Raw genomic sequence first — 23,090 nt, forward strand, 5'->3', positions numbered from 1 at the left:
ACAGTGCTTTTTTACCGATGGGGGAGAAAAAAGAATTTCTTCCACCGACAACCTACACCCACACAGGCTCCGAAGTCCCTCGTGGCTCGTTTCAGCACCTTCTCCTCAGGCAGCTGGAAACGCAGCAAGGAAAATCCTGCTTACTCCAGCTTGACGCATAGGAATTTGCTGCAAAACGCTGACCTGTCTCCACTCTTTCCATGAATTCCTGGGGGCACACAAGGAAGATGACCTCCTCCTGGGATTTATGCTTTGCAAAAGGTGTTGGGGTGAAGAACACAGCTCTTCTTCGTCCACAACGAACAAGGTCAGGGGTTCCTCAGTGTGCAGTCTCGAGAGAGTTGCCAAACACTCACCTGGCCACTTTTATCAGCTACCTGACACCCAGATGCTCTTTTTCTGCGTTGGGATCGCGACGCGGAGCATCGCTGGCTGCAGCCCAAGCCAGCAGCTGGCCCCTGCGGAGCTGTCTCGGGAGGAGGCTTTGTTCTGCAGCCTCCCAGGAAGGATTTCCTGGGGTTTTCCGCTGCCCAGGCTCGCCCAGTGCCGTCCCAGCAGTGTAGCATCTCTGTTCCCTGCCACAGCAGGGCAAGTGAGACCAGTGGATCTCTCCTTTAGCCCCTAGGAAGCGTTACCTGCAGTCTCTCCTGTTTCCTTCCTTATACCCTCCCTGGAGAACGTGCATCCAGCTTTTTCTGCAAATCCTGCGTTCCTACACAACTGCTGTGCTTGTGGGATAACTCTCCCAAAGCCTCACCCTCTCCTCCCCATCCCATCTCTAACCCCAAACAGCATACATCCCCCTTGGCTTCTCCGTTTCCTAAATTCCATGCTATTATTCTATGGCCCAGATTTGTAAAAGCTGAGCTCATCCCCACCTTCATTCTTGCATTTCTTACTTTATTTCTTCTCCAGCAACTGCAAACAGCGCTGCTCAGAGATCCTAATGCTGGGAGAGAAGAAAATTCCTGCTTAACCAAGGCGCTACCTGCACAATTGTTTGCCCCCTGACATCGCAAGGCTCAGCTAAGGTCTGCCAAGCCCTGGCAGGCTTTTGGCAGGAGAACATTCAATGTTCTGCAGTCCCAGTTTGGCAGATTTACACCTGGATCAGATCACGGTATGTTTGTGCATCCCTTACCCCATCAGCTGATGCATGTGCACGCGAATAAGGAGCCCGGCACTTCTCCTGCCACCAGTCTACACACTTCTTCAGAGGCTCCTGCAAGTCCTTTATTACCCGAGACCTTTTTCTCTGTAAAATCAGCTCATTGCACTTATTTTATTCCAAAAATTGTGTTTCTGGCCCCATCGGCTGGTGGACATAATGTAATCATGTGAAAATTAAGACAACCCAAAGAAGTGATGGTTTCACACCAATTTAACACACTCAGAAGCCTCAGTCCTGCCCAGGTCCCGCCATGCTCACGTGCACCCCAGCTGCCGAAAGCAGAGCTGGGGATACAAAGCATCCTGCACGGTCAGTAATTCAGAATAATTTTTAAAAAATCATAGCCAAATCACAAGAAATCTAAATGTATGGTGCGAGTCCAGCTACAGCAAAATGATCCCCGGCACTACAACTTTTGGCTTCCTCTTATATCCTCTTTTAGACCATGGCTTATCTGATAAGAGCAAAATCCCACATCTGTCCGCAGCACCACGATAAATACAGAAACAAAATAAAACACACTGCATTCATCTGGGGAAGACGCTGCTTCTGCAGACCCGTAAATATCTCCAGGTACCCACCAGAGGTGCCTCCTAACTCAAAAGCGTGCATTTGCCACGTTTAATTCCCTATTTGCCCATTTTTGATCCGACAATTTGATGCGACTGAGCAGTACTCACCTGGCCATCTGCTTATAGGCTTCCTCCGCCACCGCAAAGATGTGGGGATCCATGTCCCCCATGTTCTGGCCGCTGTACGCGTAGATGACATCTTGTTCGTAGATTGGCAGCTGCTCGTAGGGATTGATGGCCACAAGGACAATGCCTTAGAAGAGATAAATACACAGATACATTACAAAGCAAGCCTGGAGTTAAGGCTTCAGGCTTTACAGGGCTTGCCTGAATTGATTTTTTTTAAATACAAAGCTTGGGGAAAAGAAATGAAAAAGGAATGGGAAAGACTCCTAGTTCTTATCTCGGCATCTCCTTCAAAGTGCTGTGCTTTGATAGCAAGGGAATAAGCTGCAGGATAGCTACAGAGGAGGCACATGAAACTGGTGAGAAAAACGAATAGAAAATAATCTCCGTTGTGCAAAGGCGGACTTTCCCCTGGCTTAAACTTCTGAGTAAAACCTCCTTGGGTTTTACTCTGCTAGCAAGATCACCTTGAGTGCCAGCAAGAGGGTTCAATATTCAATATTCTCCCGCTTAACTGCAGAAAACTGGCTGAGTCAGCTTTTTTTCTAATTTTATTTTTATTATAAAGGTTGCGATCTGTTGCCATCCACCCACAGGTAACTGCTGCCTTGAATGATTTTGGCAGGCCCCTCTCTCCGGGGATGACAAACCCAAGTTCACAGCTAGCCTTCTTGAGCTTTGAATTTAAGAGCCCGATGACCCCAAAAATCATCAAGAAAAGGCAGGGCAGCGAGGTTTGTTTCGCAGTCTTTTCCACCCACACACTGCTAACCTCTGCCATCAACACTCATTTTCTTTGGACATCACAAATGCTGGATGGAAACGTCTCCAGAAAGGAGCTTCTCTTGCAGAAAATTAAAAAAAAAAAAAAATAATGCTTGGCAACAATGCTAACCGAACATCATTATTGTCTACTCTTCCGTAGCGTAATTACAGAATTATGTTCTGTAATTCTTCTCGTGACTGGATAAATTGTGCAATTTTCTGGGACATCAAATCCCATAGATCTGGTCCCCGTTATAAACCCGTGACAGCAGGAAACTCTCTTTTGGGAGGAAAACACACCATGGACACGGAGTTGGATGACATCTTCCTGGCATGCTGCTGTTCTCCCGTGGTTTCCTAGGTCCTACTTTTTCTCCACAGACCACCAAGTTGGCCTCAAAGTCATCTGATAAGGCTTTTCCACCAAGAATCGTGTACTATGTCCCCTGCCCCCAGATATATATAACCCAAAACTTGTTGGCCACACACGTGCTTCCCACCCACCCCAAATTCACAGTCCTGGACCTTACTCATGGCACAGCCTCTTGCTCGTGGTGGTAAGAAGTTTCTGCGTAGATGTGCTCTGACCTGACGCTCTCCAGGAGATAAATACATGGTCTGGACACTTGGACATACTCAAACATAAATTTTCAGAGAGTAGTCTTCACCCCAGCATAGGGTCAGATAGTATATGACCAACTGATCCGAGGAAGAAGAGTTTAGAAAGGAGCCTTTAGCCCACAAGACCTGGACACGGCCCCACCGCGACACTCACCACAGTACGTGTAGATGTGGTTGGACTCGAGGAACCTGACTTTGAGGTTGTGGAGGACTGCAGGCTCGTGCAGGTAGCTCAGGGCCGTCAGGTCATTCTCTCCCACCAGGATATCTGGGTTGCGGAGGAAGGGCAGCTCATTGCCTTGGAGGTCAAACTCGTAGAGCTGAAGAGACACACATGAGGAATGTAAGAACACAAAAACCAACGGCTCCTTTAATATCTTGTAACTTATTCAAGAATAACTCCAGCTTGATACAAAGCAATACCTGTACCTTCTGCTTTAACTGTGATTACATACTTTTGATGCTAAATACTACAGGGACTTGGATGATCCAGACAGGAAACCCCCTTGCTAAAGAGCTTGGAGATGGCCATGGCCAACAGATGGTCCTAGGGGACAGGGATGGTCCAGAAACTCCAACCTGAGCACACCTGAGTTGTTTTCAGGCCAGCCTTGGGGCAAAAAGCCTTTGGCCAGCTCTGGGCAGTAAGAGGTAGCCTACAGAAAACCCCAGCTTCAGCTGATCTAAGCATCTTGACGCTCTTTGAAGGACAGCCTCATTTCAGAATAAACCACATTCTTCCCAGCAGAATGACTTTTCAGCGCATCTTTAATTCAGGCTACTTTAATACTCAAATCCTTACACCCCTTCAGGCAGAGAAGGACACGGAGAAGCAGAGTCCCTGCTGCTTCAATCTCTGAAGAGCCAGGTTATAACATTGAAGCATACGGCTGCCCATACGCCAAGTGCTCCTGGCTCATCCCCAGACGAGCAGCAGAGCCACCAACTAAAGAAAAAGCGTACTTTTTTTTTCTCCCTTTGCAGTGGAGTAAATAAATAAGTGTCTCAGGAAGGGGCCCCAACGCTCAGCTCCCAGCCAAAGGGAGGAATCCAGTTTGCAAGCAGAAGGAAGCCACCGCCGGATCACTGCCTACGTGAACTGCACAAGGATCAACCCATGTGCACAAGGACAGGCTCACACGACGCGTTTGGAGATCTCAGGCTGGTTTTATACTCTAATCCCCCGTAGCCGATGCCAATTTTCAAGAGTTTGCACTCAGCCTCACATCTTAATGGCAAGCACACCAGGGATCCCCTGTGATATTTAAAACTTAGCTCATCGTTGGGAAGGAGCACGCTGTACGCAGCCAGCAACCACAAAACGCGTGAAAATTCACTTAAAGTGCAAGGACAAAAGGGAAGCATTAACCCGTTGGGTAATGCATGTCAGCTGTCAGGAACTAAAGGCTTGCTTTCAACAGCTTTGACTCCCCTGAAGTTATTTATACTCTGATTTTTTTTTTATCTGATGCACACCTGCATGGTTCCCCTTTGGTGATGCTCTTCAGCCCAACATGACGTGGGGTCCAGGCAGGGCTTTGTGGGGAAGAGCATTAAAAAGGTTTTGCAAGAATTATTAAAGGAAAAAACTTCTGTATCCCTTTGTGTCGTGTTTGACAGAAACAGGTGGGATCCAACAAAAAAACCTGCTCTGACTCAAGGTACAACACAACGCTGAATGACAGTTACAAGGTTTAAAACAAAAAAAAAACTATGTATTACAGTAAAAGGCACAAATAACTTGGAGGAAAGACTTCAGTTTAATAATCTAAACTCAACTTCAACTCTAAAAGAGCTGATGGGGACAGGGGGCTGAACTGGCACGTGCGGATGCTGGGCTTTTACGCTGCTTTTTGGTTGCAGACAACCCACCGGCGTGCTTCCTGCTGGCACAGGTCACGCAGCCCTGCAAAACATCAGCATTTCCCCCAGGGAAGAGAAAATGGGGAGGACAACGAGCACGGCAGGGACTGACCCCAACAAAGCCGGTGCAAGAAAAGCTCCACAAGCCAAAGCACGCCAGGCACACATTTCAACGCAAATCCCTTCCTTTTCAAGCCCAGCACGCTGACGTCCTGCAACTGGCCCGCATTTGCTGCTCTGAAAGCAAAATTGTTTTGAAGAGCAGCCTAATCAAGCGTGCCTCATTCCTCCTCTCCATCTTGCCATTAAGTCATTCGGTAAAAAGTATTCCCCGCGTGGAAACGGGCGGCTGGCAAGGGACGTGAATTACTCACCATCCTCGGAGGATTTCCAATTTGGAGAAAGCGGCCTCTCTTAAATGTTTTAGCTACAGAGCAGATCACCTGCTACGTGATCACGGGAACCCTGCTTGCTCAGCGAGGAAAGCTGGTTTAGGTGAAGTTCTTCACGAAAAAAACACATTTTTCTTCATGCAGGTGGGATGCACCTCGTGGCAGGTGCATGGCACGGCTGCTCCCTTCCCAAAAAACACCCAAATCCCCATGGTTAACTCCACTTGCAGCCCCTATAGTTATAGGATGTCCCAGACCACGAGCTCTGGGCTGAGGACAGAGAGTAGGCACTCTACCCCAGCCTCCATCCTGCTTTATTTTTTTTTTTTTTAATGCACAAAGAATAAATATAGCCCAGAAAAAAAAGTATTTTTTACCATAGGATCATGTCCTATTTGATTTTCCATCGGTGTCCAGTCTCAAGTAGATGTTACCAGCCATGCTCCTTCCAATTTGCTCAGCAGCAAAAACCCATAGTCTGATATTTCTAACACTCCGCTGCTACATAAAAATAAAATTGTTCTGCTATCGCAACTTTGCCAGAGGATGAAAGGAGTTGAGGGAGGTCAAAGGCTTTTCTCGCAGCCTCCTCTAACACAAGCACCCGGAGAGGGAGCAGGCAGGGGAAAGCTGCAAGAGCTGAGGCATTTAAAAATGTTTTCTGAAAAATGTGAGATGGCTCAGGCCTTTTTTTTCCCACCCATTAATTTGAGGGTTTAAATTACCGAAAAGAATAACAATGTTCAAAAGCTTACAGTTTCATCTTCAAGTTTCAGCTGGAGGCTTTTATCTCCCTCTTTGTAATCCTTGATAATTTCGGCCGATTTCCAAACTTCGTCAGGGTCAGGAATCCAAACCCTGGTGTACTGCAGAGGGGGAGAAAAAAAGAAAAGCTCAAACACGGGAAAAAAAATAATAATAAAAGCTCGAAACATCAAGAAATTAAGTCAGAAATAAATTAATTCCCCGTGGACACAATCCACCATTCATTGTAAAGTCAGAGCTGCTAAAACGTTGTGTCAGCCTGAAAATAAAAGTCCTAATTTTAGGTTTGGGGGTAAATTATAAGCCAGCAGTCTGATTTCCAAGCAGACTTTCAATCAGGTTTCTCCCGGGCAAGGTATACAACTGGCTTGCTACCAATCAAACAAAGCAGGGTACAAACTCAACGTAAGCAGGGAATTTAATTTCCAAGCACCTTTTAGAAGCTTTTTATGAAACACTGCAATTCCAACTTCAATAAATACTCTGCCCTGGCAGCCTAAAAGATTCCCCCTGTGCCAAAGAAATAACCAGTGGGGGGCTGAGACCTCAAATATTTGCTCAGAACAGGAGAGTTTGGGGCAAATCCAGGCGATGCCGACAGTGTTGCAGAACAGAGGGGTTTGGTCCCTGTCTTATAAGGCTAAATAATATGTAAATATAGCAAATACCCCTGGCTGGTATGGCCAGGAGCCCTGTTTTTCACCTTGCTGTGGAGAAAGGAGCAGGTCAAGCTGGGCACAGCCTTTCCTCGCCCCCTGCTCCTCGCCCCAGTTTCCCCGGGCTGATCTCTCCTCCCGGCGCCCGGAGATCAAACGCGTTCCAGAAATGCCCGAAATAGTCGGGGATCAGGACGTACCCGCCTCGAGGCAGCCACAAAATCAAAACCTTTCTGGGTTTTGTATCCCTTCGTCCATCCCGGCTGCAAAACTACGGAATTTCAATAATAAAAGTGATTTTCCTCGTGCGTACACACGTCCAAGGGATCGTGCAGCGGGGAAAGCAATCAGATGGCCGCGTTTGCGACGTCTTTGCAAGCTCGTTCCCAAGCTGGGAAACCCCAAAGCCATCGCTGCTCCGGCACCTGCGCCCCCAAACCGAGGCCTTCCCACCCTAACGGATAGCCACAGGCTGCCGGGGAGAAGAGGCTGTTATGACCCGATCTGAAAGCATTTCCTCAAGCATCCATTTTTTTTCCCAAAAAACCTCTTTTCTAAGCCAGCCCTGGCCAGGACGAGGAGCCCTCGGGGAAGATGGATGAGCTCAAAGCCACCGGGTGACCAAAACCAAGCCAAAAGGAAGTCCCCATCCAGGCTGGAGAGCCTCTACTTCTACAACCTCACCCCTGGCACGACTGTCCCACCCTCGGGGACACTTTTCAGACGTGTTTTTTGCATTATCTGTGCTCAGCTGGGTGGCTGGCTCCAGATCCTGGCTCAAGACCCAAGGGAGAAAATCAACATTTACACCCAACCCGCACCCAACTGGAACAACCCAGCGCCCTCGGAGCCTTTCGCGCTATTCGACCCAGATTAAGCAGAGGTTTTGGTGAATAAACTCAATCCCCGCCTCATGATTTGATTTAGATTTTAGCAGGCTGCCGCTGCGGAGGCAGATTAGGAGCAGGATTACACGGGAAGGGACAGGATTTGTTCGGCTGCTGAGCACTAACGCAGCCTCCCGAGCAGCTAGAAAGGCTCAAACCGTTGGACACAAGCGTTGGCCAACGACACCGGGACAAATATCTGGGCGTTTTGCTTCGAAAAGGAAAAGCACGCTTCTATTTTTCCCTTCTCTGCACTGGGCTTAGTGCCAGCCTCGTTACACGAGGAAGAAATAGGATGGAAGAAATAGGATGGTCCAGTATTTCCAAACGGTCTCGAAGAAGACACACCAAAAGAAAATCTGTTCGGCGACCTGTGGATCATTGCCTTTTAATTATTATTTTTACTTCCAACTGTGGCAGCCTCTCAGAAGGAGATTTTCACCCTGGGGGTGGTTTCTGCCCCACGGGGCCAGCTGAGGTCATGGCCACCACCTGCCTGTGCCACCCCAGGAGACCGCGGTGTCCCCAGGCTGGCCGTAGGGCACCCGCCTGCAGCGGGGACCCCCTGGACCCCGACTTCTTGCTCACCATAAAACCCCAAAAGGCAGAAAGGAGAGGTTGTGCAAATCAGTGCTTCGGCACACAGCGAGGGGCATGCAATCCTTTAGGGCAGGGGAAAAAGGAAAAGTAAATAAATGGCATTTTCCTTACTCAAAAACCCTAGAAACAGCTATAAAATGGAAGTGTTAACTTTCTCAAAGCACTAAACTCAGGGGGAAAGGCAGCGGCCTGATGCGGAGCTGCTGCACTGGGACGGGCACAGCACATACGGGGTCGGAGCTGTTTCCTTCCCCGGGGGGCTGCCAGGCTGATGGATGTCCCCACGTCCCCCCCCCAGCGCCAGCTCGGCTCTCTTCCTCCTCCCTGAAATTTATTACCCCGCACGAATTAACTCGGATGGCGATTTGCATAAAGCGTCGCTGCTTTTACTCCCCCAAAAATCGCAAAAGTTAAATCCTTCCTGGCTGCTTTCTGCAAATCCCCGTTGACTGGCGCTAATTACCCTGCTCTCCCTTAATTCTCGATTAATCAAAGCCTCGAGCAGCAGTGCCGTGCCATAACCCTGCCCTCGCGGTGCCATTCCCCATCTGAATTCCACGTAACCTCCTTGACGGACGTAGCCCGGATCCAAAAAACGCTCAATATGCACCGCGTGCACCTGATTTTTAATAAAGGTATCATTATAAAATACTGTTTTTAAATGGAGGAGATGCAGCATTTAATTGCAGTAACACCACGAGCATCTTGTGCCCTTCCCGTTGCTGGTGCAGGTGCAAGCAGCACAGCATCGTCCCGTGCAAACGCCCTCCCTGCCCGGCACGCTCCTGCCAAGCAGCATTACCAAAATCCAGGTTTAATTTTCACAGGATGGAGCAATCTTTCCACCCGACATCTTTCATTAGAAAGCACCAATAGGATGAATTAAACCCGCACGCTTACCCCTCGCCTCGCCGGCACTGACGCTTTCCAAACCCTCTCGGAGCATCACTTTGCACGTGCTTAGCCCAAAGGAGGCTTGAAAAGTAAATGAATTTATGAAGCTTTTCTTCAGCCCTGGCTAACCAGGGCTGGAAAGGCCCAGCGGCCACCTCTGAGGCTTTTTCGTTGCTAAACAACTGATGGAAAACGCATTGATCGCTGAGGATTCAAGCAAGCGGCGTTTGAGTAGCGATAATTAAAAAATTCCAGCAATAAGGTTTGCTGGCAGGGAGACCTTTAATACCTGGGGAACGGCACCAGTGGTCAAGACGCAGCAAAACCGGGATAAATAACTTCAGTTAAAATAGCTGAAGGGGTAGAAAAATCATTCAAATGCTTCCCTTGCTTGGGGGGCAGAGAAGGGCTCTGCGGGAGGGAAGGACGGGGTTTGGTTTCCATCCCCTCGCAATCCCCTTAATCCCACAGGTGGCTTCCTCTGCTGAATGTAGGGGAGAAGAAAGCACGAACCTTAAAAATGAAATTAAAACAACAAAAAATCACATTAAAACTATTTTTAACTTAAATTCACGTAAGGTGCCTCCAAGAGCTCTCCCTTGAAGCGCTGTCCCTTCATCAGTGCGCTTTCATCCGGCCACCCACCTTTCTCATCCTCCCCACGATGGCAAGCGTCCTGCCACGGGCTGGGAGCTTTCAGAAAAATATTTCTGGGTGTTTTCTTGGGACAAGGCACGCGTCTGCCCGGCCCGGAGCCTGCCCCAAGCCTCGCGTGCGGATCTGCAGAGACTTGTCCGCCTCGTAGCTGGCATGCAACAAGCCTGAATTTGTGTTTCAGGAACCGCTTCCCGAGCCTTCAGCGTCAAGATTGCGTCACCCTCCTTGACAATAGCCGCTCAATAAGCCGTGCTTCGAGTTCCACAGCAATTAGTCTCCGAACCGCGATTGCTTTTCACAGCACGCCGCCTCCCTGCCAGCTCCCTCCCAGCAGCGAGTGGGAAAACAGGCTGCCGCAAGCCAAGCCAGAGTCATCTCACCAGGCTGCAAGAAAAGATGAGCACGCTCGTCCACCTCCTCCTCTACAGCAGCGTTACACGTGCAGGAGCCACCTTTATACCCTGGCAATCACGGGATTTTCTTGCTAAGACACAGCCGGGAGGGCACCCACCGGCACCTTCGTGTCCGACGGGAGGATGGAAGCGAAAGCCAGCAGGAGGACCAACAAACCAACAGATGAATACCAAAAAAAACCACCCTACGAGCGCTGTTCGGGGCACTCGACTCCATGTCGTGCTTCTTTCCCCAGTGTGTGAAGCCAAACACGACCCACAGAGCTGAATCCCCAGAAATGCAGAGTGGAAACACCCAGAGCAGCTTTAACTCCGCTTCACGCGGAGACTGCACGGCTTAGAGGAATTTTAACCTTCAGCTTAGGTGAAGGTGTTTCTAACTCGCTGCCCCAAATGAAATCCGTTTTACCCGTTGCCGTGAATTGAAGGGTGAGAGCTGGCTGAGCACCAGCACCGGGCGGCACCCATAGCACCCAAACCCAGCATCGCGCTGCAGCCCCTCCACCTGGGGCAGCCTTCTGAACGTTATAGGGCAGCATCACGAACAAGCACCAAGAACAACGATGGGATTAAAGTCAAATTCCCGACGTGGACTGCAGTCATTCGCCACACCAGCCAAAACCACCTGTAAGAGGGGAGGAGGGTTTTTTTTTTTTCCCCACCCGGCTGGGTGGGGCGGGCGAGACAAGAGTCAATTCTTTTGTAGGGCTTACATCACACGGAAGTTGTGCTTTTCTAGGTGACATCAGGGATAACCCAGCCATTATTGGGCTTTGGGGACAATTACATGACTTTACTCAAGCAATAGGTGTTCCTCGTAGGATGAGAGAGAAACTCGGGGCAGTCCTTCTGCAGAAATTCAGAGAAAAGCCTACCACATATATATACACTTCATATATATATATATATAAAATATATATAATATTAAGCTGCAAGGGGAGGAATCAGGACGTGGAATGCACTTTCTATCGGCTTACAAAGTAAGAAGAGCCGTGCTTCAGGTTTCTGAAGCCCCCACTGGGCTGGGGACAAGCTCGGGGACGCTCCCGGGGGACGGTGACTTCCCTAAGGCAGCACCAGGGACCCAGGACAGCTGCAGTTACCCAAAGCTCAGCCTAGCAGGTGGAAGGGGTTTCCATCACATCCCAAACTTCCCTGCTTGGGTTGACTCTCTATATCCCACAGAAACTACACCAATAGCCGTTTTTCCCAGCAATTTCAGAATATCAGATGCAACCCATCGCTATTAGAATGCAATCAACGAAAGCAACGCGTAGCAAACTAAAGCGCGGGCTGTTTGAAGAATAAAATAACCTCAAACCAACGACTCAATAATCGGAATAGCCACTGAGATTCAGTTTTGATGAATAATGCGTACCCTTGCCTCTTTTCCTCACGGGATATTGAGACGAGCAGCGCCTCGGGGCTCTCCAAATTTAAGCCCGTGCCCAGCCTTTTCACCTCCATCACACAACAGCCTGCCAAAACACATTTTGGCTGCCAGCGCTGCCGTCCCGGGGAGAATCCCCAAGGGACGGCTTTTCACAAGGGCTCTTTTTCTTAGGGAAGCAGCTTAACCTGTTCGCAGGACGCTTCAGCCCGTTCTCGGAGGTTTTCGTTGCGCACCACCACCGGGGACACCGAGCTGTAAATCCCTCCCTGCCACCAGGCACACGAGAGGATACGGGCCGCTCCTGCGGCTAGACAGAGTGCTGCACTTCGATTTCATTGCCACAAACACATTTTTGTACCTGCCTCGGCTGCTGTAGTGGGTTTACGGGGCAAGGTTTTGGTGGCAGGGGGCCATAGGGGTGGCTTCTGTGAGAAGGATCTAGAAGCTGCCCCATGTTAGATAAGGGCCCCGCTGCTGAGCAGAGCCGAGCCAATAAGCGATGTTGTTTGCGCCTCTGTGAGAGCAGATTTAAGAAAGGGGGGAAAAAAAAACAAACTGCTGGGGAACAGCAGCTGGGAGTGAGAAATGGCCTTGCAGGTGCCAAGGTCAGCGAAGAAGGAGGGGGAGGAGGTGCTCCAGACGCCGGAGCAGAAGTCCCCTGCGGCCTGCGGCGAGGACCGTGGTGGAGCAGGCTGTCCCCCTGCCACCCATGGGTCCCACACGGAGCAGATCTCCACGCTGCAGCCCGTGGAGGAGCCCCCGCTGGAGCAGGTGGATGTGGCCTGGAGGAGGCTGCGGCCCATGGAGAGCCCCCGCAGGAGCAGGCCCCGGGCCGGAGCTGCAGCCCGTGGAGAGGAGCCCCCGCAGGAGCAGGGGGTCTGGGGGGAGCTGCCGCCCGTGGGGGACCCGTGCTGGAGCAGTTTGCTCCTGGGGGATGGATGGACCCCGCGGTACGGAGCCGTGTGGGAGCAGGTCTTGAAGAGCTGCTGCCTGTGGGAAACCCGCACAGGAGCAGTTCGGGAAGGACGGCATCCCGTGGGAGGGACCCCACAGCGCAGGGGAAGAGGGCAGATGGGAGGAAGCCGTTTTTGGTTTCTTTCCTTTGTTTCTCACCCCTCTAGCTTGTTAGTAATAGGCAATAAATCTTACTGTCTCCCTCCTCCGAGTCTGTTTTGCCCGTCACGACAATTGTTGAGCGATCTCCCCGTCCTTATCTCGACCCTTGAGCCCTTGGCATCGTATTTTCTCCCCCTTTTCCTTTGAGGAGGGGGAGTGAGAGAGCGGCCGTGGTGGAACTCGGCTGCCCACCCGAGTAAAACCACCACAGCTGCCCACATTCAGTGGGATCAATCAAACGTTTCTGGAACGGAGGAGGCCCCGTGGGAGACCCCAGCCCCTCCTCGCTGCAGCCTGCTTACCGGAGCACAAGACCTACAGGTGCTCCTCTGGTGGCGTCGGCCTTTCTCAAGCTCTGCCTGAAAACAACAAGCCTCCGCTTTTAACCAGCTTGCTCCTATAAAACACCATAAACACCCTCAATACAACACTAATTCAGCCATCTAAGGTGAATCGCACGAGTAGGCCCCGCAGCTTCCACGAGACTGCCCCACCGGGTCGCTGTTGCAGCCAACGTTGAAAGCAGTTATAAATTAGGTACAAAACCCATAAGACACGAGGGTCAGGACTGCTTCTCGGGCTCAAGTACGTAAGGCAAATACAATTCAGCGCTCTTCCAACACTTGGGGCAGCTCCAAAGCTATTCAAGGCTTAAAATTATGAACCGTGATTGAGATTTGCTCTTATCTCCAGCACACCCAGCGGGCGCGCTGGCTCTTTTCGGCCTCGACCGCTGGATTTTGCTCTGCCCTTACTGCTCCATTACACAGGCGGTGTGCCTGCAGGAGGAGTGGAGCCAGGTCCTGCTAAAACAGCACCTTCACAGAGAATTTAATGGTATACACCGACACGGTCGGACCCAGAGAACCACCAGCCTTCTGGCTTCAAGGCTTAAAAGGCAGAAGAAGCAAGACTTGAACCTGGGGAAAGCGCTGGTCTGCTTGGTAAAGATGCTCGAAGCTTTTAATGTGGCCGTCGAAAGAGCGGGCTTTGTGAAACCCATCCTAAATCTGGAAAAGGGCCAGCACAATTAAGAGACGTAAATACTCATTCCTACCCCGCGAATGTTTCTCCCTCCCCCGTTGCGTAGCACAACCTCCGTTGTCTGAAAAAGCGTTTATCCGAAAGTGGGTCATGTCTCCTGGCATCACTAAACCCTCCCAAATTTCCCCTGATTAGTCAAAGGCAATATCCTCGCTGACATCTGAGTGATTGAGGCAGCGTGTAATGCCATTTTTCCCCTGAATGAGCCACATCAAAGAGGTTTATAAGGCGAGAGATGACAGGCTGGATAAAAGTGTTGCCAACGGATTGCGCCCAAAATATTACTGGAGAAAATGAAATCGTTTTTTTTTTTTTTTTTTAACTGTTTTAGGAGGTTTCTCCTTTAGAAATGTTCAGACTTTATTCTGTGAACGCATAATGATGAGAAACCACCTCCAGAGGCTGAAACCTCACCAACTTATGAATGGAAAGATTCAATAGTTAAAACCCCGCTTGCACACTGAAGTCTCGGGGATTTTCTATCTTTCCTCCGTCAGCTACAACATCCAGTCTTTTCCTAGCACAGGGACAGCAAAAAATGGGTCACCCTGGCGATTAGTTACAGCCTGACCGAGCGATTAGATGAGACCCGGGCAAAGTTTAGCCAACACCAGCAGAGCTTGCATTCTGCTAATTCGCTCCACGTGACCCGAAACTTTGTACCGGGCTGCGAGCAGACAGCACTTTTTTTCGATTAAGAAATAAAAATACAACCGTGAAAGCGTGGAGAACCTCGAAAATCAAACGGATTTCCCCTCAGCAAATGGATCTCCCCTGAGCAAAGGTTCCACTCGCCTCCACCCAGCATCGAGGGACCATGCCCACAACAGGCAAGGATTTCCCTAAAATATCCGAGCACAGAGGGGCTGGAGGGTGGCTGCTGTTGAGCTCTGGAAAGCATCAGAGCTTTAATTTCACTTTAAACACGTCGATATTTTCTAGAACTTGGATTTACATGCTTAAAACACCCTTTTTTTTAATTTATTTATTTCCTTTTTTTTAAAATAAAGCAGAGCATGGGAAATGTAAGCGCCCGTCTCACCACTGCACAGGGAGGAACAAGTCGTCACCCCACCTGGGATGGGTCCAAATGACAAAAGGCTTAAAAAGGAAAAAGAAAACGAGCACATTTCAAACCTGGTATTTCAGCCTTCCTATCCCTCTGGCCAGGGCGTTTATAATGCCAAGGGCCATAAAAACACCGCAGGAGAGCTCTCAGTGGGTACCGCTCCTCCGCCCGGGTGGGCGTCACGCTCCCTACCCCAAAACCAGCGCAGCGCCCGCGTTATCAGAGCTCGGGGTTTAATTAAGAAGCAGAAATCCACCAGGGAGGTACTCAGCCTAATTAGATTGAAAGTAACCGCTCCTATCAGCTCGGTATCTCAGCATCCCCTCGCTGCCTTGCGGTACCTTTCACTCGCCGGGGACATCAACTGCAGAGTTCAGCAGGTGGGCAAACCCACCCCCATGTCCAAACCACATCCCCAGGTTAAGCAGTAAAGAAAAGGCAAAGCAACCTCGCCTTGTGCCTGCCTGTACGCCCCAAGTGCCATCCCACGCATTTATTTATTTATTTTTCACTTTTTTTTTTTTTGACACCGATTTGCCCAGGAGCACGTCGGCGCTCCAGCTGCCCGCTCGCGCGCCCGGGGATGTGGTACAGCGGGTGACAAAAGAGCACCTGGAAGTTCGCCTCGGCCACAAGAAGTCATCCTCGTGGGGTTTCTGCACGAAGCTGGACCTTCCCAGAGCCGTCCTTCGAGATTTGTAAGAGGGACCTTAAAACATATTACGGGTCTTTGGGCTTTGAAGAGGCGCAACCCGCTAGGGCGCATTCCTGGGATGCAACATGTCATTCTGATAAATAATGGCCGTGATTCAGCCACCAGACAACCCTCTAAATGGTGTTTAACACATCCCAGGAGCATGTCACCCCTCCGTAAAGGGTATCCACACCTCCGTAAGGGTGTCACAGGGCAGGGCGAGGACACGGGGCTCTCGCCGGTTAACTCGCTGGCTCCACGCCTGGGTGGAAGACGTGCCCATCCCCGCAGGGGCTGGTTGGGGATCGGCAGGATGGGAAACGGTCACGAGAAGACAAAGCCGGGCAACCCGAAGCAAGAAGACTTGTCCTCGGAGAAGAGCAGACATTTCGGGCGCCTGCCAGGGCTCTGAGTTTCGCTGCAGTCCTTTTCCTGATCCCAGCTGTGCTTCGTGCTGATATCCCTTTAACCGCCCCGAAACGCTGCTGTTTGCAGAAGAGGTCGAAGAGCAGAGGATAACCCACGCTATCGGCCGTTTATTGCGCCGCCGGTAACTCGGAGGGTCCAAAGTCCACCCCTGAGCTGAAACTGGGCTGTTGTAGGGCCGTGCTTCCCACAACCACCCCAGGCCAAGCCCAGCTCTCCGCTCTTTTTTTAGGACAAAGCTACAAACTCATCCAAACGGAAATTAAAAGTCCTAAAAGCTTTGACGTGCTCAGCACTACGGTCACCGAGACCAGCTTCCAAGACGTATTTGTCACGTGAAGGGCAGAAAAGCTGCAAAGAAAGCAGCTCTGCCTGCTCCGAGGCTCTGCATGGGACTAACTCCTCTCCACGCCGCCCCAGGGTGCCAGGCAGCTCTTGGCACACTTATTCCCAATATTTTTTTCCAGCGTAACACGCAGAAAATCCTCTCTGCTCCTTCCCAGCTGCTCCTCAGCCTCAAACCAACACACAGGCACTCGCTAAGGAAGCCTTGAAGGACAAAACGTTTCCAGAAAGGCGTTCAGAAATCAGAGGGTTTACGCCGAGCGGTTCATTCAACCAGCGGGGGATCACGCCGGGCAGCTTGGCTTTTGAAAAGTTTCTCCCCAGAGTCAGAAACCGTCGATTCATTCCCGCTACAGCACTTCGCGAGGCAACTTTAAACGAAAGTCAGAGTTTAGACGTTAGGAAAGGATTTTTTTTTTTCCATGCGTTAAGGTCTGGTGCCTATTAAAAAAAATAATAATAATCCTTGGCAAGTAAGAGTCACTTTGCACAACGGGAGGGGAAAAAAAATAAATAAATCAATAGCCTGGTTTCTAACTCATTAAGGCTTGCAAAACTTCGGAAGAGCATCTCCCGAGCTGCACGCCAGCCCTGGAGGAGAAGGCAGAGCCGATGCTCGGGGCAGGCAGAGCGCTGCTGGGCGTGAGGTTTCGAGGCTAAACTTTAAACTTTTAATTAGCACGGGTCAGGAGGCACCTTTAAGAGCAGGATATCCAGAAGCAAAAGTCCTTGTGTTCGATTTAGCAACACGAAGAATGCCGAGGAGGAAGGCCAGGCGCGTAAGCGAGCCCCACGCTGCAAATCCAAGCGTCTCCGGAGGCGAAGCTCACAGAGGGAGGGACGCGTGGCGGGGGAGCTTCCCCTCTTATCCCATTACGGGACAACGCCGGCATCTGCCCGGGCTTAGAGGGATTGAGCTGCGGTTGCCTCGGCTGCATTTTAGCAGCGTCAGCGACAGGGCAAGAGGAACCTGGGGACGTGGCGGGAGCGCGCGAGCAGCCCCAGCAAAACCTTTGCACGGGGTCCCACAAAGCTCCAGCCATTCTCCGTCTGAAACAGGCTTTATTCTATTTCCGATTTTAGTGTTTTTATGCAAACAGGATCCCTCAATGGCACCACGCCTCCTCTACTCACCTTCCTCTTCCCCTAGGACCCAGGGGCACTGAATTCCTGGTGGGCACAGGACCGGGGAGCAAGAAAAGTGCGCTCGGGGTCTCCCCAGAACTATTTACCCACGCAGAGTCCCACGTGCCTGAAGCTTGATGCACGCCAGCTGCTCGGGAGCCACTCACCTGCTCCTAATTAGGCACGGCTGCTAATTATCTCGCTTGACGGGGGGGCTATTAAACACCAGTCATGCCTTCTGAAGGGTCACAGGTGAGCCGTGATGCAAAAAAGGGCCTTCCCCGGGAGTTCACAGCTGCTGATGTTTCCAGGGCAGGTTCCTCTCCTGCCTGATAAGCTCCTCAGAGTAATATGTTTATCAGCGTGGCCTAACGAGCACTAAATAAGTGCTAAGAAAGTGCTGCGTGTCCCTTGAGGGCCCAGGAGACCCGCTGCAAGCTGCAAGTGGAGGTTAGAGGTCTCTGAACCATGTCGCAGCTCCTGCAGCCGGCAGGAGGACACAAAAGGCCCTTCAGCAGCTCCTTTCCTTCTGGTTTACGCAGCCAGAGGAAGGGCTTGGAGGGGGATAATGTTGTGGCTGGGTTAATGCAACACCCCGCAGCGGATTGATGGGCACTTAGCTGGGAGTATCGACTCCAGGCAGCCGGGTTATCCGCATCTTCGTCCGCATCTTCGCTCAAAAAGCGTTGTTCCCGTCCTGCCGGCAAGGTGATCCAGGAGGCGCCGCCGTCCTGCGCTCCAAAAGTCCTCTCCTAATCCATCACGGAAGCGCTCCTGCATCGGGCATCTTTTCCTTGCCTCAATTCCGTGCGTAAGGTTGTGCAGGGGGCCAGAAAACGCAAGAGGGTGCCACAAAACCCAGGGCAGGCAGCGGGTGTCTTCACCCCCCGGTATTTTTGGGGGCTGGATGAGCCGTAGGTGCTCAGCGGAGCTTCAGGCCATGGGGCTGGACGCGCAAAGGGTGATGCACGGGTGAGCACCGTGATCCATCCTGGGATTTTCCCAAAGCAGCCTGGAGAGGACATCCCGGGGACATCTGCGAACCACGCACAGCTCCAACCTGCCCCGGTGATGGGCGGCGGCACGGCCAAACCTTGCCCGCTTTCGCTGCATCCCCAAAATGTCCCCTTGAGGCAGGTGGGTGCCAGCAGCAGGATCGGCGCTGAAGCACCGGCGCTCATCAGGAATCTCATCATTATGAAAAACAAATCGAAAACAGGGCACGCGGACGACTACTGCATCCCCGTGGCGTCCCAGGTGCCACGGGATAACCCGCAGGCATCTTACGCCCGTTCGGCGGACGGACGGGAGTGCAAACCTAATCAAGCTAGCATAAAAACGCGCAACCCGGGCTAATTAACCCGATCATCAAGTTAAGAATCAGCTAACCCCACCGTTACAACCAGCCCACAGATAGGGACAGCGCGGCGCTCGCGGCGAGCCTCCTGCCCGGGGCCACTTGCCGTGGCGTCCCCGCGCTCGGCCGACGGAGATGCTGAGGTCTGCATCCGACCGCGTCTCCGCCTGGGCTCCCGCGGAGATTTTTGCCGTGGAAAACCCACGGGTTTGGCTCACAAGGGCTCCCCCCCAAAAAAAAAAGGAGGAGATCAGCCAAATCACGGGCAGACCTGCCGCGTCCAGCAGGGATTCTCACGTTCGCAGAGGTTCGAAGGACGAGCTGCCGAATTCGCGACTCATCCCGCGCCCGTGCGATACGGACAGCCCCGAAAATAAGCGACGGGCCCCCCCCCCCCCCCTATTACATAAGGGCTGCCTGAGCTGGGTACAGAAGCAGGAATCCGCAGCGAAGTCGGAGCTGGGAGACTGGCACGGAGACAGAAAGCCATTCCTTGAAAGGGCTGGTGCCAGCCCAGCATCGGTCCCCCCCGTCCACCCTGACCACGCTCGCAGGGAGAAAACCCTCAAAAAGCCTCATTAAAACCCGAAAATCCTCGTTATTACGGCAGGCGACGCCGGCGTCTCTCGGTCTGCCAGCAGAAAAAGGTTTCAGAGCCGAGAACTTTTCTCGCTGAGCCTCTGCCTCGCACGTCCCCACCTCGGCTGGGGACCCCACAGCGGTGGCTCCACGGTACCGGGCGTCATCCCAAACCCTTTGCAGGTAGAAGGGTCCTGCCCAAGGGCGCTTTCCCCCTTTTTTTTTTCTTTTTTTCTTTTTTTTCCCCTGCACCTCACCTCCACCCTGGCATGCAAATGCCATTTGCTTATCCGGGGCCGGCCGGCTGGGCAGAGCGGGAACTGATCCGCCGGGAAGCAGCCGCACGGAGCGGAACGAAAAGAACCGAGAAAAGGAGAAGAAAAAGAGCAGGAGAGCAAGGGGAAAAAAAGAAAATAATCAAATGCCACCTCTCCCAGCCCTAAAAGGCAGCCCCCGGGCTGGCTGGCCGCCCCCCCGTTGGCACAAGCGCGGCTCGCTGGGGAACAAATCTGGGCTCCTCTCTCGCCCATCGGCCATGTTCCCCTCCCTGCTGCCAGGAGGGAGCGGCTTGGCCTCGCCTGCTGCTGAGAAAAAAAATAAATAAAATAACAAACAAATAAAAATAAACGATTTGGGATTTGCAAAACCAAGAGGGAAATCCGCCAAGGCGCCCGGGAGCGCTCCGCTCCCGGCAGGTTTTTCTCCTTCCCTCTCCAGCCCGGTGTTTCGGGACCACGGGGAATAATTCGTCAAAAAGTTCCCGTCCGGGAAGAGGAGCGGCTCGGAGCCGCACCTTTCGAGCCCCGCTTGAGGTTCACCGGGCGAAATTCGGCTTTTTTTGCCCCAAAACCCCCGCTGGGGGGGGTGGGGGGGGTTGGGGAGCCGCGCGTCGGGGCGCGGATGCGGCGCAGGGGAGGGATGGAGAGGGGCAAGGTAAGGGGGGGTGGGGGGGTGTCCTGGGGGCAGGCAAGTTGCTGCCCCGCTTTTCCCAGAACGAAACGACCCCAGACCCCATAAATCTTCCCCCCAACCCCCCCCCCGGCTCACCTTGGTGTAGAGCTGGGCTGCGGACATGGCCGGGCATGGGCAGCGCTAGGCGAGGGGCATGGGGCCGGCAGGTTACGGGGATGGGGTGGGGGGGTTTGGGGGGGGGGGGGGGGGCCGCCGGCCCGACAGGGCGACAAGGCGACAGAGAGGGCGACCTTTACACCCGCCGCCGGAGCGGGTGGAGGAGGAGGAGGAGGAGGAGGAGGAAGAGGAGGAGGAGGCGAAGGCAGCGCCGCCTCCGCCGCGCCCCGCTCAGGTAAGGGGGTGGCACGGCTCGGCCGCCCCGCGGGACCCGCCGGGCGCTGGGTCCTCACCCCTCGCTCCGTATGGTCCGAGCCGATCCTGCTGGTTTTTTTCCGTTCGTCACCCTTATTTGCTTCGCTGCTTATTGGTTTTGTTGCTTATTTGTTCATTTATTATCACCACCTTTTTACCATCGTCCCCCTTTTACCATCATCCCCCTTTCACTATCATCCCCGCTTTATTATCAGCCCCCTTTTACTTCCAGCCCCCTTTTACTTCCCCCCCCTTTTACCATCGTCCCCCTTTTACTCCCACCCCCCTTTACTCCCACCCCCCTTTTACCATCACCCCCCTTTACTCCCACCCCCCTTTTACTCCCACCCCCCTTTTACTTCCCCCCCTTTTACTCCCCCCTTTTACTCCCCCCCCTTTTACCATCACCCCCCTTTTACTTCCATCCCCCTTTTACTCCCCCCCTTTTACCCCCACCCCCTTTTACCCCACCCCCCTTTTACTCCCACCCTTTTACTCCTACCCCCCTTTTACTCCCACCCCCCTTTTACTCCCCCCCCTTTTACTCCCACCCCCCTTTACTCCCACCCCCCTTTACTCCCCTCCGCTTTTACTCCCCCCCTTTTACTCCCACCCCCCTTTTACTCCCCCCCTTTTACTCCCACCCCCCTTTTACTCCCCCGCTTTTACTCCCCCCCGCTTTTACTCCCCCCCGCTTTTACTCCCACCCCCCTTTTACTCCCGTCCCCCCTTTTACTCCCGTCCCCCCTTTTACTCCCGTCCCCCCTTTTACTCCCACCCCCCTTTTACTCCCACCCCCCTTTTACTCCCACCCCCCTTTTACTCCCACCCCCCTTTTACCCCCACCCCCTTTTACCCCCACCCCCTTTTACCCCCACCCCCCTTTTCCCCTTCCCAAGCTTTTTTCCCCCAAGCTCGCCCTCCATGCGAAAGGGGCTGCACCTCTTCCCCCCCCCCCCAATTTCTGCCCCAAAAGCCCTTCCCACGGGAGCAGAGCGGTGCCCAGGCGGGTCCCCAGGCTCCCCGTCGCTGCTGGGCACCCCACGGATTTTGGGGTGGCTTTATTGGGGTGCCTGGGGCGAGCGACCGTAAGCAACCACAGGGATCCCTCCCGCGGTGGTTTCGGGGGCTGGCCCCTTGGGGAAGAAGCCACCCGCCCGCGGCTCCATTTCCTCGGAAACTTCAAACTTCGATTGAAGAGAGAAAATAAGGACACCGAAACAGCTCCGAAACCCCCGAGGTGCTGAGCTGCCGGAGGTTATCTCCTCGGGGGACAGAAACGCCTTGCGCTGATCCTAATACTCAAGGAGAAGCGACCCTAAAATTGCATTTGGTGGTACCACCTCTCCCATTCACATCAAAGGTGCCCGGAGGTGAAAACGAGCCAGATGTTCTTATTTTTCCCCTCAAAACAGAGCCAGCAGCTTCCTCGGAAGCACGGGCAGGTGTTGGGAGCTGTGCGTCCTCCCCGGGATGGCGGAGAGCAGCTCCTCCTCCCTCACCCCAGAGCCAGAATCCGTTTCTTCGCCGTTATCAGGGGACGTTAAAGGAAGAGCTGGGGGTGAACGGGCGAGATTTCCCGTTCATATTACTCCCCTGTATCCCTGGGAGGCGTGGGAAGGCTCTTGCCCTCGTCGCACGCTTTCGAGACGAATTTCTGCCGGTGGCGCACCTGCAAAACGGGAGCCCTAACTCAAGACCTACCCTTTGAAATCCTGGGCAGCCTGGGAAAACTAGAGGAAGCGAGAAGAAAAATCATTTCCTTTTCACCTCGTCGCCCCTACGCGTGCACGACGCCTTTCCGAAGGCACCTGCTGGGGCTATTCGGCCCCAAAACCAAACCCCCCCCCCAAAAATTTGGGGTGTTTGGCAGCAGGAGAGCACGCAGCGAGGTAAAATAGGACCCCGTGGTTTTTAAATACAGCGCCTGCGCATCACCGGCAGCCCTGGAGCGGGGAGAGGTCACCTGGCATGTGCCGGGTGGCTTCGCCGATCCGCGGCGTACCCCGCGGTTAATCGACGGCTTCCCCGGCCGCTCGGGGGGGAAATACCACGCGGATGAGTAGCAGTTGACGCTCGGGAGGCCCTCGGGCCCCGCGAGCCCCAATTTGGGGGCAGGTTTGGCAGCCGCTGTTCGCCCAGCCCACTACAAGGACATCGAAGGGAGCGGAGCAGGACGCTTGGCGGTAGAATTAAGGAAACGCTTCGGTCCCGAGGCGCAAAATCGTTCTCGCTGC

At 52.8% G+C, this 23,090-nt stretch overlaps 1 protein-coding gene across 5 annotated transcripts in view; it reads right to left on the reverse strand.

The window, feature by feature from the left end:
- Nucleotides 1-21,058, reverse strand: part of MYO5B (myosin VB) — a 90,478-nt gene extending 69,420 nt beyond the window's left edge. Inside the window, exons 1-4 of one of the 5 annotated variants that reach the window (XM_080572045.1) lie at nucleotides 20,578-21,058; nucleotides 6,266-6,376; nucleotides 3,410-3,575; nucleotides 1,852-1,996 (exon numbers count right to left, since the gene is read on the reverse strand). In XM_080572045.1, coding sequence (XP_080428171.1) covers nucleotides 1,852-1,996; nucleotides 3,410-3,575; nucleotides 6,266-6,376; nucleotides 20,578-20,604 — 449 coding nt within the window. In that variant the 5' untranslated portion in view covers nucleotides 20,605-21,058. Of the gene's footprint in view, nucleotides 1-1,851; nucleotides 1,997-3,409; nucleotides 3,576-5,887; nucleotides 6,187-6,265; nucleotides 6,377-9,957; nucleotides 9,982-19,787; nucleotides 20,413-20,577 lie in introns of those variants that run through there. The other 4 variants (XM_080572042.1, XM_080572041.1, XM_080572043.1 and 1 more) reach the window with 4 other exon arrangements.
- Between the last annotated feature and the right edge of the window lie 2,032 nt (nucleotides 21,059-23,090).

Source organism: Anser brachyrhynchus (genome assembly GCF_964034855.1).
Source record: "Anser brachyrhynchus genome assembly, chromosome: W".
NCBI classification, from domain to species: Eukaryota; Metazoa; Chordata; class Aves; order Anseriformes; family Anatidae; genus Anser; species Anser brachyrhynchus.